This window comes from Thamnophis sirtalis, unplaced genomic scaffold, assembly GCF_051295495.1.
Source record: "Thamnophis sirtalis isolate CommonGarterSnake01/CBP01778 unplaced genomic scaffold, rThaSir2_p1.2 scaffold_6, whole genome shotgun sequence".
NCBI classification, from domain to species: Eukaryota; Metazoa; Chordata; class Lepidosauria; order Squamata; family Natricidae; genus Thamnophis; species Thamnophis sirtalis.
In genome coordinates this window covers 28833549-28849515 of record NW_028261386.1, presented here as the reverse complement: position 1 = coordinate 28849515, position 15967 = coordinate 28833549, and the positions used below count along the sequence as shown (strand labels likewise).

General features: G+C 37.4%; 2 protein-coding genes across 5 annotated transcripts in view; one reads left to right on the top strand and one right to left on the bottom strand.

Annotated features, from left to right (window-relative positions):
- SANBR (SANT and BTB domain regulator of CSR) overlaps positions 1-7322 on the top strand; it is a 37758-nt gene extending 30436 nt beyond the window's left edge. For all 3 annotated transcript variants that reach the window (XM_087717486.1, XM_087717487.1, XM_087717488.1), the window contains 5 exons: positions 146-174; positions 996-1069; positions 2360-2448; positions 3331-3422; positions 4303-7322. In XM_087717486.1, the coding sequence (XP_087573612.1) occupies positions 146-174; positions 996-1069; positions 2360-2448; positions 3331-3422; positions 4303-4339 (321 nt within the window). In that variant the 3' untranslated portion in view covers positions 4340-7322. The remainder of the gene's footprint in view (positions 1-145; positions 175-995; positions 1070-2359; positions 2449-3330; positions 3423-4302) is intronic.
- Positions 7323-13475: 6153 nt separating this feature from the next.
- The window catches only part of USP34 (ubiquitin specific peptidase 34), a 160038-nt gene continuing 157546 nt past the window's right edge, over positions 13476-15967 (bottom strand). For both annotated transcript variants that reach the window (XM_087717484.1, XM_087717485.1), the window contains 2 exons: positions 15027-15186; positions 13476-14453 (listed from right to left, as the gene is read on the bottom strand). In XM_087717484.1, coding sequence (XP_087573610.1) covers positions 13843-14453; positions 15027-15186 — 771 coding nt within the window. In that variant the 3' untranslated portion in view covers positions 13476-13842. The remainder of the gene's footprint in view (positions 14454-15026; positions 15187-15967) is intronic.

Here is a 15967-nt window from a genome sequence, read left to right as displayed (position 1 = left end):
GTTGTTCCTCTGATCTTAAAATCAAGTATCTCCAGGGGAAATCCTCCATGGTTAGTAGCTTTCATAGTTTAAGTAAAGAAAATTTGATCAAAGATTTTTCTTAATATCTTTTTTAGTGTATTCCTTTTTTTCTTTTATTTGACAGTCTAACTCTCGAGACACATCTCCTTTTATGTAAGTATTGGCTAAAATTTAGAGGAAAGCCATTAAGACAAACTCTAGTATTTTATTATTTATATAGCTGCCCATTTGAACAAATGACTCTGGGTGGTTACAAACATCCAGTGGTGGGTTGCAGGCGGTACGCCCTGGTACGGGCATACCAGAGCCTGCCCGGAGCACCGGATACCGTTCCGGTATGGTGCTCCGGAGGGCCCACCCACCCGCCTGAGCTCCTTACCAGTCTTTTAAGTCTTCGGCTCTTCCACGCACAGGCATGGCATGTACAGTCCCTGCACGACGCTCCACTGAGCAGCTGGAGCATTGCGGAGGCTCGCAGAGGCTCGCAGAGGCACTAAGACGCATGTGCGTGTGTGCGTGATCGCTGCACGCGTCCATGAGGATGATGCCGGGTCCGTTCCAACCGTACCAGTTGGAACGGGATCCAAAAACCACCACTGCAAACATCATAAATATTTCTGATTGCCAAGTGCCCAAATCATAGTCACATGACTGTGAGGTCATTAGTAATATCCACAACCTTAAGGAACCAGTCAAAACTCTCTATTTCCAATAGCAATAGCAGTTCGACTTATACCACTGACAGTGTAGCCGGGTCTGAAGCCTATGGAAGGATCCTAATTATCTGCTTCCTCTGGAGCTGCAAGCCCACTTCACAACCTGCCCTAAAATTATCCAGTTCCTTTGAGTTCTGCAATGGCTGATAATTGTCCCTTTTGAAACAGATCCAATAGTGCCCTGAATTATTCTAGGAAGAATGTGACTGATTGCCTGCTTCTATGTCTTTTGTAATGGCTTATCTACTCTTTCATTAGAATGAGTATGCAGCAAAGTAAGTGGGATCCTTCCAGATCACTAAGATTCAATCAAGATGCTCAAAGAGAAGAAGGTAAGGTGTACGTGCTTAGCTTCTGTGATTTTAATAGATAAAATAATGCTAGTGTAGTGCCAGACCTGCATAAAATGTGTAAATGTCCAAGATTCTGTGAGGTAGGAATTAAATCTTTCTGCTGTCCATGAAACATCTTAATATCAGTGAAAATGTGCATAATCTTTTTTATTATTATTTCTATTTCTTTTATATTGTGTTTTTATTTCCCATAAGCTGCCTTGAGTTGCCTGTGAGCGAGTAGGCAATATAAAATTTCCAAATATACAAAATAAAATAAATAAATATTCTCCAGAGTCTTGAGGATTGGCCTCAGAAACTCTCCAAACCATTTTTAATGTGACAGATAGAAAAATTATTTTAAAATTATCTAACTTTAATTTGTGTAATCTTAATTTATTTCAGTTCACAACAAACACACTTTAATGTAAAGCTTGAGGTATAGTCTTTGTCCTTCCTTTCAATATTTAAAAGATGTTTGAAAATCCACTTTATAAAGAAAGTTCTCCTTCTTGCCCATCAGTATGTATGCTTAATTTGTTTAAAAGAATAGCTAAAGCAAAACTTGATGGAAGCATATTTGGCATGGTTAATCTTAGTTATTAACTCTTTCTTCTTGGGAGAAATTTGTAACAGCAGGTCTAAATTATTCTGGTCCCTCATCCTAATTCTTTATATCCTTTTTGAGAGAAACAAAGGATCAAATTCTTAATCTACAAAAAGATGGGAGGAACAGTCCTCCTTACTCTAATGGTGAGTGCAGTAGGATTTTTTTTTACAATACCTAACTACTTTAATGAAAACCTCTCTGTCGCTTATAGTAAAGATTTTTCACTGGCTAGACTTCATGGTCTGCCATCTAGCACAAGATTGCCCAGGTACCTCTTCATTTGGGCCATTGAGACCCATTTTACTCAGATATTAAGACAAAATTATGAATTAATAATACCTTTCCTAGCCCCTTTCTTAGGTTATTCAGAAAAGGTGAGGTCTTTCTTTTTAATAGTGGATCGATCTCTAGAAACATAAGAGATTTACCAATTTTTGTGACTATAATTGCTGAAAAAGGGCTGTGGCTTTAATATTAATGTTTATTAATTCATTTAAATCTTTCTAGATATGGTTTGTTATTCACTTAATTATTTGGCATTTACTACATTCCATTTTAATTTTCCTGTCTTTGTTGGGTTTGAACTTTGACCAGATATAAAGTAATTGATACTCTGAAGAGTGAAAAGGTTGTTGGAACTGGCTCTTCTATTTCTTTTCTGTGGTGTGTTTTATTTTCAGATCAGCGGCGAATGATTGAGATAACAGGACATCTAATAAAAATTAGGTTGGGGGATCTTGATCGTCTAAAATCAAAAGAAAACAAAGAAGTGAGCTTTATTGCTGTTCTAATTTAATATCATTGACGTATTTTGGCTACGCATTTGATTTTTTCCCCTTTAAATTACTATGTGTTGCCTTTCTATAATCGAGTAAACTCTCCATCAAATGCTGGTTATAGTAATGATTCCTAAAAATAAATATTGTATCTTCTTATCTCCTCCCTTGGTTTTCCTAGCTGTGAGCTGCCTGATGCTTTTGGTCTAGTGCTTTTCTTGTCTCCCTCTCTGATTGGTGACACGGTCACATTGCCATATTGGATGGCTTTCCATCACATTAAAACAAATCACCATTTCCTACCCACAACTAAGTTGTCCTTTGCTCCTCCTTTGAATACCTCTCTGGATTTTACTTTATTTTAGTTTCTATGGAGGTTTTCAATCATCCAGGTCATGGTTGTCCCAAAGGTGCTTTGAATTGAGAAGCTTCTTGGATGAGAAGTGAAACATTTTTAAAGGAAAAAACAACAACCAGAAAGTCCAGTTGCCTTTTGGCAACACTTTCATGGCTGTTTGGATAAAATGGATTCATCTAACAATCACCAGTTTGCTTAACAACCAACGCTTTCCCTTAACAACTTCCCCTAAAAAGGTGGTAAATATCAAACAATTATGTGGCGAACCATGTAACCATTTTGAAGCTCAATTACGACCCTAAGTTGAGGATTACCTGTACTGATTTCTTCTCATTATTTAGTAAATCTGGGTATTATTACAGTATAATTATAGTTCAGTTTTTAACTTCTCTCTCCTTGGGACCAAAAAAAAAAACCCCAAACCTTTTAGCAAAGGCTATCCATCTGCCATTATATATTATAAGAAATAAAGCACTAATCTGTAAATCATGTGATTATTTGACTTCTGTCCTTTCAGTCTGCAGCCGGAATTTATGCAAGACTTGAAGCTCAAATCAGGGCAGCGGCACAAGTCAATATTCGTCAGAACATCCCTGAAAAAATGATAAGGTAAATATTAAGTACATAGGAGAAAGAGAGTAAAGAGGAATATTATAGTTGGTATATAAAGATTTATAGAAGAGCTAGATTTTTATATGCAATATATCTACATTGTATGTAAGCCTCCCAGAGCTGTCCTGTATTACCATGTGTGACCAATATGTTCAATAAATAATTAAATGACATGCTCTAAAATTTCGGAGCTGATACAATTTTCATTCTCCTTAGAAACTAGTTTACAGCTTCAGTAATTATATTCACTGTGATAATTTTACTTTATACTTACCTTTTTTTTTTGCATTGATTCACCCTGTATCTAATTACTAATTGGGTGGTGTGTGTGTGAAATCAGTAAGTCTCATAACATATTCCATTGAAGAATGAGAGATCAGATTTGACGGTTTCTAGTTTGGTACTGCAATCTTCAGTATAGCTAAAGCAGCAAATTACCTCTGGTAATTAATGAACTGGTAATTGATGGGTCGCGGTGGCTAAGATGCTGACCTTGTCGATCAGAAAATTGACAGTTCGCCGGTTTGAATCCCTAGTGCCATGTAACAGAGTGAGCTCCCATTACTTGTCCCAGCTTCTGCCAACCTAGCAATTTGAAAGCATGTAAAAATGCAAATAGAAAAATTGGGACCACTTTGATGGGAAGGTAATAGCGTTTTGTGCGCTTTCGGCATTTAGTCATGCCAGCCACATGACCACGGAGACGTCTTCAAACAGCACTGGCTCTTTGGCTTAGAAACAGAGATGAGCAATGCCCCCTAGAGTCGGGAACAACTAGCATATATGTATGAGGGGAACCTTTATCTTTTTCCTTAATTGATGAATTGTTATTGTTAACTTCTGTTTTAATTTTTCCAATGTATTTCTATCAATATAGGACAAAAGCTCGGTTTGGTCAAAGCCGCCCAACTTAAAAACAAAATCCAGAGGTTCTCTGCGCTGAAGCCAAAGCACTTTCCTGCCTTCTGCAACTGCTTTCAGGATTCCAGATTCCAGGCATGCTTCTTCCGAAAGGTTTCAGTGACTGACCTTCCTGTCCGCCATGTTAATTATTCTGTTTTAATGAATTAATACCCATGTTTCATCTGTAGTAAGTTGTAAATACACCATTTTCTCTTAAGCAATGGTGCATTTATAAGCCTGCAAAACAAAATGTAAAGCCCTTATTTGACTGAGGGTAGAAAAAGTGGTGCTATTGAAATTAAGAATTTCATATTTTGCTATCAATTTTTAGTAATGGTCAAACCTGGCCTTTTTATATACTTTGTGCTTTATCTGGCAACAATATTAACTTGTAATGATTTAGTTGTATAAAAGTAAGGTGGTAATGCCTTTGCATCCTGTTTAAAATCTTGATCTAATTCTGCCCTTAAGTTTTCCTCTCTACAGTATTCTCTCGCAGTGAGACAGTGTGCATGTTAAAAGGTATTTCCTTTCCAAATTTCCTTTTTTTAATGCTTCAATTAAAAAATACAGTGAAAAAACTCCACACTATTTTATGAGTTACAGACAATCCCACAGTCTATTTCTTTACTTAAGTGCCAAATATGACAAATGATAAGGGTAAAGTCTATGCTTGTAACTATGAGGCTTTTCATAACTGACTTATGCATACATCTCTTTGCAAAATTAATCTTCGTTTCTTAGCAGAAATGGATGCTATGAAATGTTGTAAAGATAGGCTAAATCGTGAAGGAGACTGAAGAGCTAACATATGCAGTCCTAGCTCAGCATTTCTCTTCTGCAATCATCCACTGCAAACAATATTGTGCAGAAGCATTTGCAGCAGGGGTGTCAAACTCAAGGTCTGCAGGCTGGATTCAGCCCACAGGGTGGTTAAATCTGGCCTGGAAATATCAAAGGATCGGCTTGCAATACCTCTGCCAGGCAAAAACGGGCCTCATGGAGGGCCATGTGCGAGCCCCTCACACCCCATTTTGGCCAGCAGGGTGCTGCAGGAGGCGTCCTTCCCATCTCCCCACCAGCCAACCCACGGAGAGCTACAATGCTGAGTTGTTCCTTGAAGAAATCTAGTTTTACACCCCTGATCTGCAGGATTCCTTGTAAGAGCTTTAAGAGAAAAAAGACCTCATCCAGGTCATCAATCAAAATTTTGTAGCTACTTCACCCATCTACAGATATATCCTCACTTACCGCCTCATTTGGCAACTGTTTGAAGTTAGAACTGGGTAAAAAAAAAAGCTTTGCAACCAATCCTCACATTGAAGACCTTTGCATCAACCCTCTGTAATGTAATTCGGGTTCTTCACAACCGGTGCATATTTACAAATGCCACATCATGTGGTCACATGATTACCATTTGCTTGCTTCCCAATTAGCTGGCAACGAGCAGGGTTAATGGATAATGTGGAAGCAAAATCACAAGTCACATCCACATGATACTTTGCTTAATGACCATAGTGAAAGTGATGTCATAAGTCCATCATGGTCCCGTGATTTTCCACTTAGGGGCTGTGGCAATTAGCAACAGAAATACCAGTTCTAATTGTGGTTGCTAAAGTTTACATATACTTGAATAATTCAAGCAATGATATGAAAAGAAGGAATAGAAAAGAAATAGAAATTTTTTAGATTAAACTTTTTTAAAGGATTTAGTTTAAAAATATTTTAATTTCTTTTGAGACCATAAGAATTTACTTTTTTCTTTCTAAAACCAAGACAGAAAGTGCATTCCAGTATGTTGCTTGCAGCTATGTTGTCTATCAGATGAGGAGAGTAGTTTTCTATTATAAAGTATATGAAAACAATTGTGAAAAACCCAGGCATTTGGATAGTATTACGTAAAACTAGAAAGAAAAAACTCAGCAGAGAACATAATTATAGACAACTACAACATTTTTGATTTGTGCATTGAGACAAATATTCCACATTTGGTCTTCATACTTGGGCATTATATTAAATGCTGAAAGTAATAGAGGATAAACCTGAAACGTGTAGAGAATGGTGCCATTCTAAACTGGATGGGTGGTAGCCACATTATTTGTTGGAAGTTTTCCAAAAAGTTCCATGAAAATTAGTATTCAGAAGCTTCCTTTAGTAGGGCTATATAATATCAAAGAGATAACAGACAATGAAGATCCTATTTCTAAACGTATACAAAATGAATTCTTAAACTTTAATGCACTTCAGCAAAAGTGAATCCAAAGTAAATGTTGATAATTTCTAAAACTTAACCCCATACAGTAATAGTGTTTTTATGCTGTATTGTATGTAAAAAAACCATCACAATATTTGTGTTTTTACTTAGATGTTTTTCATAGCAAAATTCCAAGTATCAAGAGGCACTTACACAAATATTCATTGTCAAATTCACTTGAATTCTTGTTGCACTGAAATAAATTATGTGTTAATACAAATGATGTGTCCTAAGGATCTGTACAATCATCATGGGAGTTGATACAGACCTAGTTAGGGAAATATTGACCTTGTTGAGGTATTTCAGATGAAGCCTTTAATTATTTTATGTGAAATTTCTAAGAGGTGTGTATAAGTGTGTCTATCACATACTTAGAACTATATAGAAACAGGATAGAGATGGTGCTGCAAATGTGCTGGATCTTAGTTCAGGAACCTCATAATATACTAATCTAATTGATGATTTTTTTTTTAAAAGTCTGGGTGATAAGAAACTCTCTTCCTCACACTCTGGCATCCTAGCAGTATCTCAAGAATATATGACAACTAGATGGAGGTTGTTAAAGCAAACTACACCTCTGGTATTGAAACTGCTAAAAGTCAAGATCACAGCCTAATGTTTTCTGCTTCTGAATCACTACAGTAAAAGAGAAGTGTGTGTTTAAATTTGAAAAGCATTTTGGTTTATCTTCAACTTTGAATAGAAGAAAAATTAATTATATGCTTAAGAACTTTTAAGAATTTGAAATAAACAGAAAAAAGCTAAATAAGATTTTGATATAAAAATTTTGTAAATGGATTAGGGTCCAGGTTCCAGAGTATTGACTTATTGTAAGATTTTGAATTCACTATTAAAAAATGAATGGCTTCTTATGTTAAATAGACTAATTTTGTTTTTCCTGGCCACTGTAAATCATAACAAAAATTAATCACATTGTGATTTTAGAAATTGGACACTTTTAGAAATTGGACACATGCCTGACAGACACTTTAGAAAGCAATAAAGATTCCAACCAGAAGGACAAAAAACACAAGCCTGTTCTTGATGTTGGTTAGTACTGGAATTTACAGAAATAAAACAAAACAGTATAACACACGCAGCCCTCCCACCTTCATTTTCAGCTATGACAGCCTCCTGCAACCCTCTGCCAGCAAAAACAGAGCTCCATTTTCTCTGGCAGAGCGCTTAGGCCACCACAAGTGCTCCCAACATGAGTGACATTGAGCTGGTTACTTCCATCCTGCCCCCCCCCCCCCAGGTCAAACACAACCCTGGTGCGACCCTCAATGAAATCGAGTTTGACAGCCCTGGCATAAACAGACTTTCATGCAGAGTCTCCCTCCTCAAAGTCTTTCCAGACAATAGAAGTCTTCATGATAGGTTTATTCTGGTGTCTGAAAGAAAGAGGTCATAGTGAAATGTGTAGCTATGGCTCAGTGGCAGCAGTGAAAGGTTGAGGTCAAGAAATTTCTTCTAAGCATGAACTTGGCAAAAAAAAGACTGGACAAGAATCCAGGCTGACTGCAACTCAAAGGTAGGTATGTTTGGTATGTATGTTCACCTCCTTCCTCTGAGGCTGGTCCCAATCAGTGTTACAGTAATATGGAGTGAGCGGTCTTGCTCACAACCCCCCTTTTGTATTGTGCATAGTAGGGATTTAAAACGCTCTGTTTTAAATAATCCGGCAAAGGCAGGGGCATCTGGGGTGACCACCTCGTCGTCAGACAGATCTGAATCCCGCAGATTATCTTGTTCACTACTAACTGAGGCCTGAGAAGTAAAAGCAGAGGGATCAGGTTGTTCAGTGGCTGCAGAAAATTTATGCTTGTGGCTATGTGATGGAGCAGGTTGGGGGTGCTGTTGTAGGCCAGCAGCCATGACCTGTTTGATAGTTTCAGCAATGATGGTTGCCATATCTGCAGGAGAGGCTTGGGGAATCCATGAACCATGCACCATAGGGAGGGAAGCCTGCTCAAAGGTGTGTTCCCTATTGAGGACATTAAAGAAATTGCCTTGGTTGTCAGGTTCTATAGAAGAAGAGGACTCAGAAGAAGACAATCCCGCATCTGAATCTGCCAGTGAAGGGCAAGGGCCCATGGGAGGCAAGACAGGTGGATCTGGGGAGACAACTTGGAGACCTTCGGGAAGAGGGAGAGGGCCTGGGCAGTTAGAACTTGTTGTTTTTGGGCCCTCTGAAATTCTTTCTCAAGAGCCTTCTGCCTTCGCTCTTCTGCCCTGGTAGTGGCTTTAGAGACCTTTGGATTTACCCAGTGGTGGGTTTCAAAAATTGTTCGAACCTACTCTGTGAATGTGGCCTCCTTTGTGGGAGTGGCTTGCCACCCATGAGACCGGATGGGAGTGGCTTGCTGCCCATGTGACCGGATATGAAGATGCCGACGACACTTGTCAGAACCACCTTAAATTACCTCACAGACAGCACTGGCATGCATAACAATATGATGTAAACTTGTTTTTTAAAAGGCATCTTTGGTTTGCGTTAAAACAACTTCAACACACCCAATGTTCTGATTGCACCACAAACGCAGTAGTCATCCTTACCTTTCACAGAGCCACTGAGTTTTATAAATATGAGCATGATAGTGTAGAATAATCATATCCAAGGACCCTTTCTCTTATCCCCAGTCATGAAATTCTGGGGTTTTTTGCTTTTTTCTTTTAAGAAAGAAGCATTTTTCATTATTAGGCCCCATTGTCTTTAAAGAAGCCAACACCTGCCATGAGTCAAATGAAAAACAGAGTGGAAAAATGGGGCCTAACAAGAGGAATGAAAATAATGAGACAAAAGTAGAGAAAGGGCTTTTCTAAAATAGTAAATTTCTAAATAGAAAATGATTGCACCTGACATACTACCTCTTCTTAGTTGGTAGTAATACCAACTAAGAAGAGATAGCATGTCAGGTGCAATCATTTTCCTAGGGAGGACTTCCATCCTTAAATAGAAGTGGGCAAAAAGATACCACCCAGGAACATGTACAAACTGAAAAAGAAGTAACGTAGGGGATAAAAAGAGAGAGAAATGTAGTTGCTGCTTGGAGAAGATGGGTAAACTTGGTAAGCCCCCTTTGTGGGCGGCCACTCTTAGCCGCTTGTGCCCGGTGCTGTGGCTAAAGTGAACCTGCAAAGCCCCCGCCGCTACCGGAATATCTGCTGCTGCCGCCTCCTCCAACAGCACTGCCGGATTTGCCGCCCGACGCTGTGGCTGAGGTGAAGCCGCCAAAGCTCCCGCTGGCACCCCCGCCCGTGGCAGCGACGCCTCCCTCTCCGCTCAGAGCACCTGAGCTGGGGCCCCCCGCGTTACCCCTGCCGTCGCCTCCTCCTCCTCCGCCGTGCTTTTGAGAAGCCATGAGGCCTTTTTTCCCTGCTCCCGCCCCCTCCCTACTGGCTCCTGCGGCCTCATGGCTCCTCAAAAGCATGGCTGAGGAGGAGGGGGAAAGGATATTGTGGGCCCAACTCAGGTGCTCTGAGCGAAGGGGGAGGCATTGCTGCCACGGACAGGGGTGCCGGCGGGGGCTTTGGGGCTTCACCTCAGCCGTAGCATCGGGTGGCAAATCCAGCAGTGCTGTTGGAGGAGGAGGTGGCAGCTGGAACACTCTGTCCATGAAGACGCTCCCCCCCCCAATACTACATCAATTGCCCCCCCCCAATACTACATAGCTATGAATAGAAACAGTCTCACAGGGGATGATAAAATCAGAATTTATTGTACAGAGTTGTTTCTGTTTCATGACAAGACATGTCTCTATAGGTAGGAATTTCTAAGTGATATTAAGTCATGTAATACTTTGACAGGATATTTAAAAATAGATTTACTTCTTTTTTCATGTAAAGTCTAATACCACTTGAGATACATTTACAGTGTACACATCTGTATTTTCTTAGCTAAACAAAAGTAACAATTCTATGGTAGTTCTGAAATACAATTATCAATTGTGTAACTGTTTTCATTATCTGGTTTGATAATACATAGCTGACTAGTTAACCTCAGAGGTGCGTTTTTGTTCTTTTTGGCACTTCTTTTGGATTTATTGTGTTTCTATTTTTCAGCCTTACACACACAGACGCACACACCTCCATGTCTATTTTTTTCTAATGAACACATTTTAATTAGCAAACTCTTACAACACTATGGTAGATCTAAATTTTAATTTGTGCTTTGATTTGAGAAATATGTATTATATATGCTTATATTCCTACACAATTTAATATAGTAGATGAAGCATTTAGTGCTCAGGCACTTGAACTGTAAACTTTACTGAAATTCCTTCAATTTCCTTCAGACAGCAAACGTAGCAGACTGTTTCTCTGGTCTTTGGGAGACAGAGGTGTGGGATTTGCAGATGTTATCACCCCATCACAGTGAGGGTTCCTTAGTGTACCAGTGGAGTTTGCCTTGCAGTATATACAGTCTGTATAAAATTTTAGTTTGGGGGGAAGTTGGGTGGTAATAGGCAGCTTTCTGGGAGGCACCAATTAGTTGCTATGAACATTCCTCTCCCAAAAAATCTTTTAAAAATCCCAGATTACTATGTAACTATATATTACAATTACTATGTACAGCAATCCTGAGCTACCTGTATTCCAAGAAATGTGTAACACATGAACTACCAAGTGTGTAATCAATCGATCAACTAACCAAGCATGCTATTATCACATGAATGGCATTTTACAAGCTTCAGATAACGTAGGACTACTTTTCTGTATTGGGGGGGGGGGGCGCGGGGCGGGCAGGTTAGCTGCAGCAACAAGACAAGATTTCAGAAGGTAGTATTTAGAGTAATTTTTTTGTTTAAAGTTGTATTAAACACTATTAACATTTATTTACTACTGAGTATTAACAAAAATTCTCCATTTATCAGCATTATGTTGAGATATCATGATTTCACAATTATGATAAAAAGGAGCTCAGAAATATACTTCTATGTGATTTGCAGATTGCCTGCTTATTCTACAGTGAACTTAGAAAGTGCTGGACCTTTTTAGTTCTTATTCTAGCTTTGATCTATGACAAAGCTAACAAATGATCAGACTGTAGAACTAGGAGATAACTTAAAAAGCAAATGGAAAAGTTGAAACAAAACTGCTAAAATTTCTCAGAAAAACGTGGTTCGTCTCAGGCATGGCTAGTGGCTGTCTTGCCAGTCACACATGCCCCAATAATAGCTTCATCCATTGTTCTTGTTGGCAGTAGCTGGGGGGGGGGGGCGGGGGGCAGGGAAGGGGCCTGATTTTTGGTTGTTGCTGTATTCACTTGGCCATTGTAGGTGAAAATGTAGCTTTATAACAAAATACAGAGCTTGGAAAGATAAAGAACACATTATCATCGATAAAATCTCCAATGAAATTGGTAGAGAAAGGGCAGGCCTAGTAATGTTGACCACATAATCCTTGCTTTTCCATGTATGGGTAGGGAATGTCTAAATACTTGAAAGATTCAAGGATTATTTGATTTTATCATTTCAAACACTTCTGAATATTAATAGTATGCTACCAGTCATGAATTATACTAAATATTTTCTGATATTCAAAATGTCTATTTTATAAAGTATAATTATAAACCAATTTAGTTTAAGCTTTTTAAAATAAAGACTACAAAGTATTTTTTCATTAATCTTATTCAATTTTATTTGACAGAATTTTTTAATAATTCAGAGCATTAAACAAATCTTATTAAAAATGCACATTAACCTCTCATGCACTCTATTTACCGTTTTATCCACTCCTCTGGTAAGAAAAAAGATAACTATTTTCTCTTGATTTATAAATATCCAAATATTTTTTTAAGTATTCAAGAACTCTTTAAAACACTTTTGGTATATTATGCTGCTAAAGCACCCCCTCTAATTTCACTCCTTCTGGTCTCCTTTACATCTTCACTGAAGATTTTCTTGGCTTCAAATCTGGATACCTTTTAAAATAATAGAATTATGCTTACTTTTAGGTATGCACATATTAACCACTAGTATAGTGAACTGAACTGACATACATTATATAGCCCCCTTCAGAATCTATCTGCATTTGCTCAATATAGGGGTGAAAACCCTATTTTAAAATATACTGCTACTACTTTTAGTATTATCATAATCTGATATTTAATTTTCATTTTGAAGTCATGTAGTTGTATGACATATAAAGCAATTCCTGTAAAATGTGTACTTGTAATCCTTTATTAATTTCCCATTTTTCTTCTGAATGCATGATACATCCTCTGACATTCACTCAGATGTATTCATTGCTTTATTAAAAAATAGTTACAGACAAAAAAAGTATCCAAAATGTAAAATATATCACCACATGTGAGACTCAGAGGAGTACTGGCTTCACTAGGGACTTCACAGGGATATATAGGTAAGTATAGAGTATTCTAAATAGCCCTGTCCATTCTTCAACAGTCCATGGATGTCAGGGAAGAGAGCAGCTTGGAAGTGTCCACACACCTCTCTAAGCTCCTATTTCTGGCAAGGAAATAATGGGCTACAGAGGCAACATATATAAAAACAAATGAAAAGTCATCACAATCAGTTTAATGAAGTGCACAGAATAGCAATTGGTCATGTCAATAAAAATAAAACAATTAATTTTACATCAAATGTGCTTTATTTTCATCACAAGTATTCTGTTAAATAAAGCACTAATATATATATATATATATATATATATATATATATATATATATATATATATATTCATTTGTGTGTGTGTGTGTGTGTGTGTGTGTGTATTTGTATGTGTGTATACTGTCAGGCCACAGCTAAAGAGGATTCTTTATAGAATCAATTTTTTGTGGTTGTTTAGTATACAAGTAAACTTAATTTTGATAATAAGAACCACAGCAATTGGAGGCAAGCTGCCTCTTTTGTAAGGTACAAAACTGGCACAGAGGACACCATATTTATTATACACTGTAAAAATGCAGTTAATTTTCAATTACGTCATACAGGGCAAAGAGTCCCTGCTCTCCCAGACAGGCATATTAAATGAAAGCCACCACAGTGAACTTTGAATTACATAAACATATTCATTATTTGATTGCCCTTTAAGAAAACATACGGTAGATGCAAAATATTTTTTTTTAATTTGAAGTTCTGCCTGACCAATTAAGCATATAAATTTCATCTTGCCATTCAAGCAGAAAGCACTGGACAAACTGAAGCACAAAACAGAAATAAGCAGAACTTATACAAACAGCATTTTTAAAAGGGAGAAAAAAAAGACTTTAAAAGCACGCATGCTCCTCTACTGTCAAGAAGCAGCTGGGTTTCCTTTGCCAGATATCCTTGTAACCACATGAATTGTTGATTCAATGGTCCTGCAAAGGATGTCTAAAATGTCTTGATGTTGCTGCTGCATGTGACTCAACAGTCCTCTGGAATGGCTGCAACTAAGTGATAAGCCAGACTCAGGGTCCTGGGAAGCTTGACTTTCAGAGTTCTTCAAATCTGTGAGGTCAGAAAGAACAGCAGAAATAGATGTGGAGGGGAATTCTGTATCATCCTCAATAATGTGAGAATCCTTGGAGCTTGACGGCTCTTTCAGATCTTTACATTCTTCAAATCTCCCACTGCCCAGCTGCTCCTCCCCATGGTGTGAATGAGTAGCTAGCATCATATCTTCAGAAAATGAAGAGGGAACCTCCATACGGTACTCCTTAATAGAATTATTTTCAGGGGAAGGCAGGTCCTGTTCAGTGCCTGGGTCAATGATGGAGGAGTCTCTTGTCTCATTATCTGAGGTGCTGGTTGGAGTCAAAGCTTCCCTAGGTTCGTTTTTCAAATCGCTGATGCAACTGTCTACCGTATGCTCCTCATCACTGCTAACCCGTCTTCTTTTTACTGGAGTAGCTCCCTCATCATCTATACAGTTGAAATAAATATTGATGAAATAATACAGATATCAATTGTCGTAATGAATTATTTTTACTGGAAGAACAAAAATATTACATTCTTTTTATATATTTATCTTTCCTCCTCTCTTCCCAAAGGTGCTTTGAAATGTTTGAGAGCTTCTAACAGCTTGATATAACAAAAAAATCTGAGTTATTTCAACCCAAATTTTGTTTAACAATCATTTGTCAATAAGATATCCATTTAATTAACTAATCAGTGCTAGTTATTTTATATACATCCAAGCTTTAAGAGCATTATCACTATCTTGTTACTCAACGTACATGATAAACTGGGTTCCTGTCAACAAGCAGAGAAATATTTAGTTTTCAAGCTGTTGCAAGACTGCTGATTTTACTTTGGCAGTTTAATAAGGGGGTATCCCAGAATATTTCCAGCTGAATAGTTCTCAGAACAATCAGTAGATACTTTCAGACAGGATTCAGCAAGGAAAAAAAATTACTTGTAAACTGACTGCCACCAATCACTTGGAAAGTGAGATGGATGGGCTATACATTTGATTAATAGATAAACAAAACAAACCTTTAGTTTTTCGTTCTTTGGCTTCTTGTTCCTGCAAAGAGCTTTTCTGTTGTTGACAAGTTTTGCATTTGTTTAATAGCTCTTGCAAAGTAGGTATTAGGGCAGGATTCAACTGTTTGGGGGTGTGCACAGAAAGCAGTAAAGTGAGAGCTCGAAGGTCCTATAAAAGAAAATTCAAGTCAATGCAGTTAATGAAATTCCGTCTAATAAATTAATTTTCCCTGTATGTAGAGATTATATAAATAGTAACCAAAGAAATTGCATATATCTTTATTCACACAGAAGAAAATTCTGACTCCTTTTTACATGTCAGTTTAAAATTTTGGATATTCTTTTATCTTGAATCCTGTATTTATAGCTTAAATCAAGAGGGAAGCAAGTGGAAAGTATTAACAATGGTGGTCACAGATATAAATCTAACAATGTTTAGGTAGTTTTATTGTATTATGCTCAGATGGGAGAAAGAGATGGCAGCATCTTTTACTATTAATAATTGATCTATTATAATTATTATAATAGATAAAACATATCACGATATAATGGAATATCATTTTACTAATATTATATTGAACAATAATATATAATCTCAATAATTATCTGTTCATTCATAGATAGTATTTTGGGGGGGAAATATGTATTTGTGTTAAATAAAAAAGGATTATAATGAGATTAAGAAAACAAAACACATAGTAAAATGGATATATTCTATTAAAAGAAGAAAATGGATATGTATATATGTATATGATGTTTTATTGATATATTTTTAACTGTTAACAAAAAATTAGCATTAGAACTAAGTTTCCATTTTATTCTCTCCATTCTTTTCAAAATGCCTAGTTTCAAAGCTTTTATTTTGGCTAACTCCCTTCTACTAAACATGTCACCTTTTATCATTTTCTAGTGTAACCCTCACCTTCTAAAACAGTACGTCACCCAGAGAT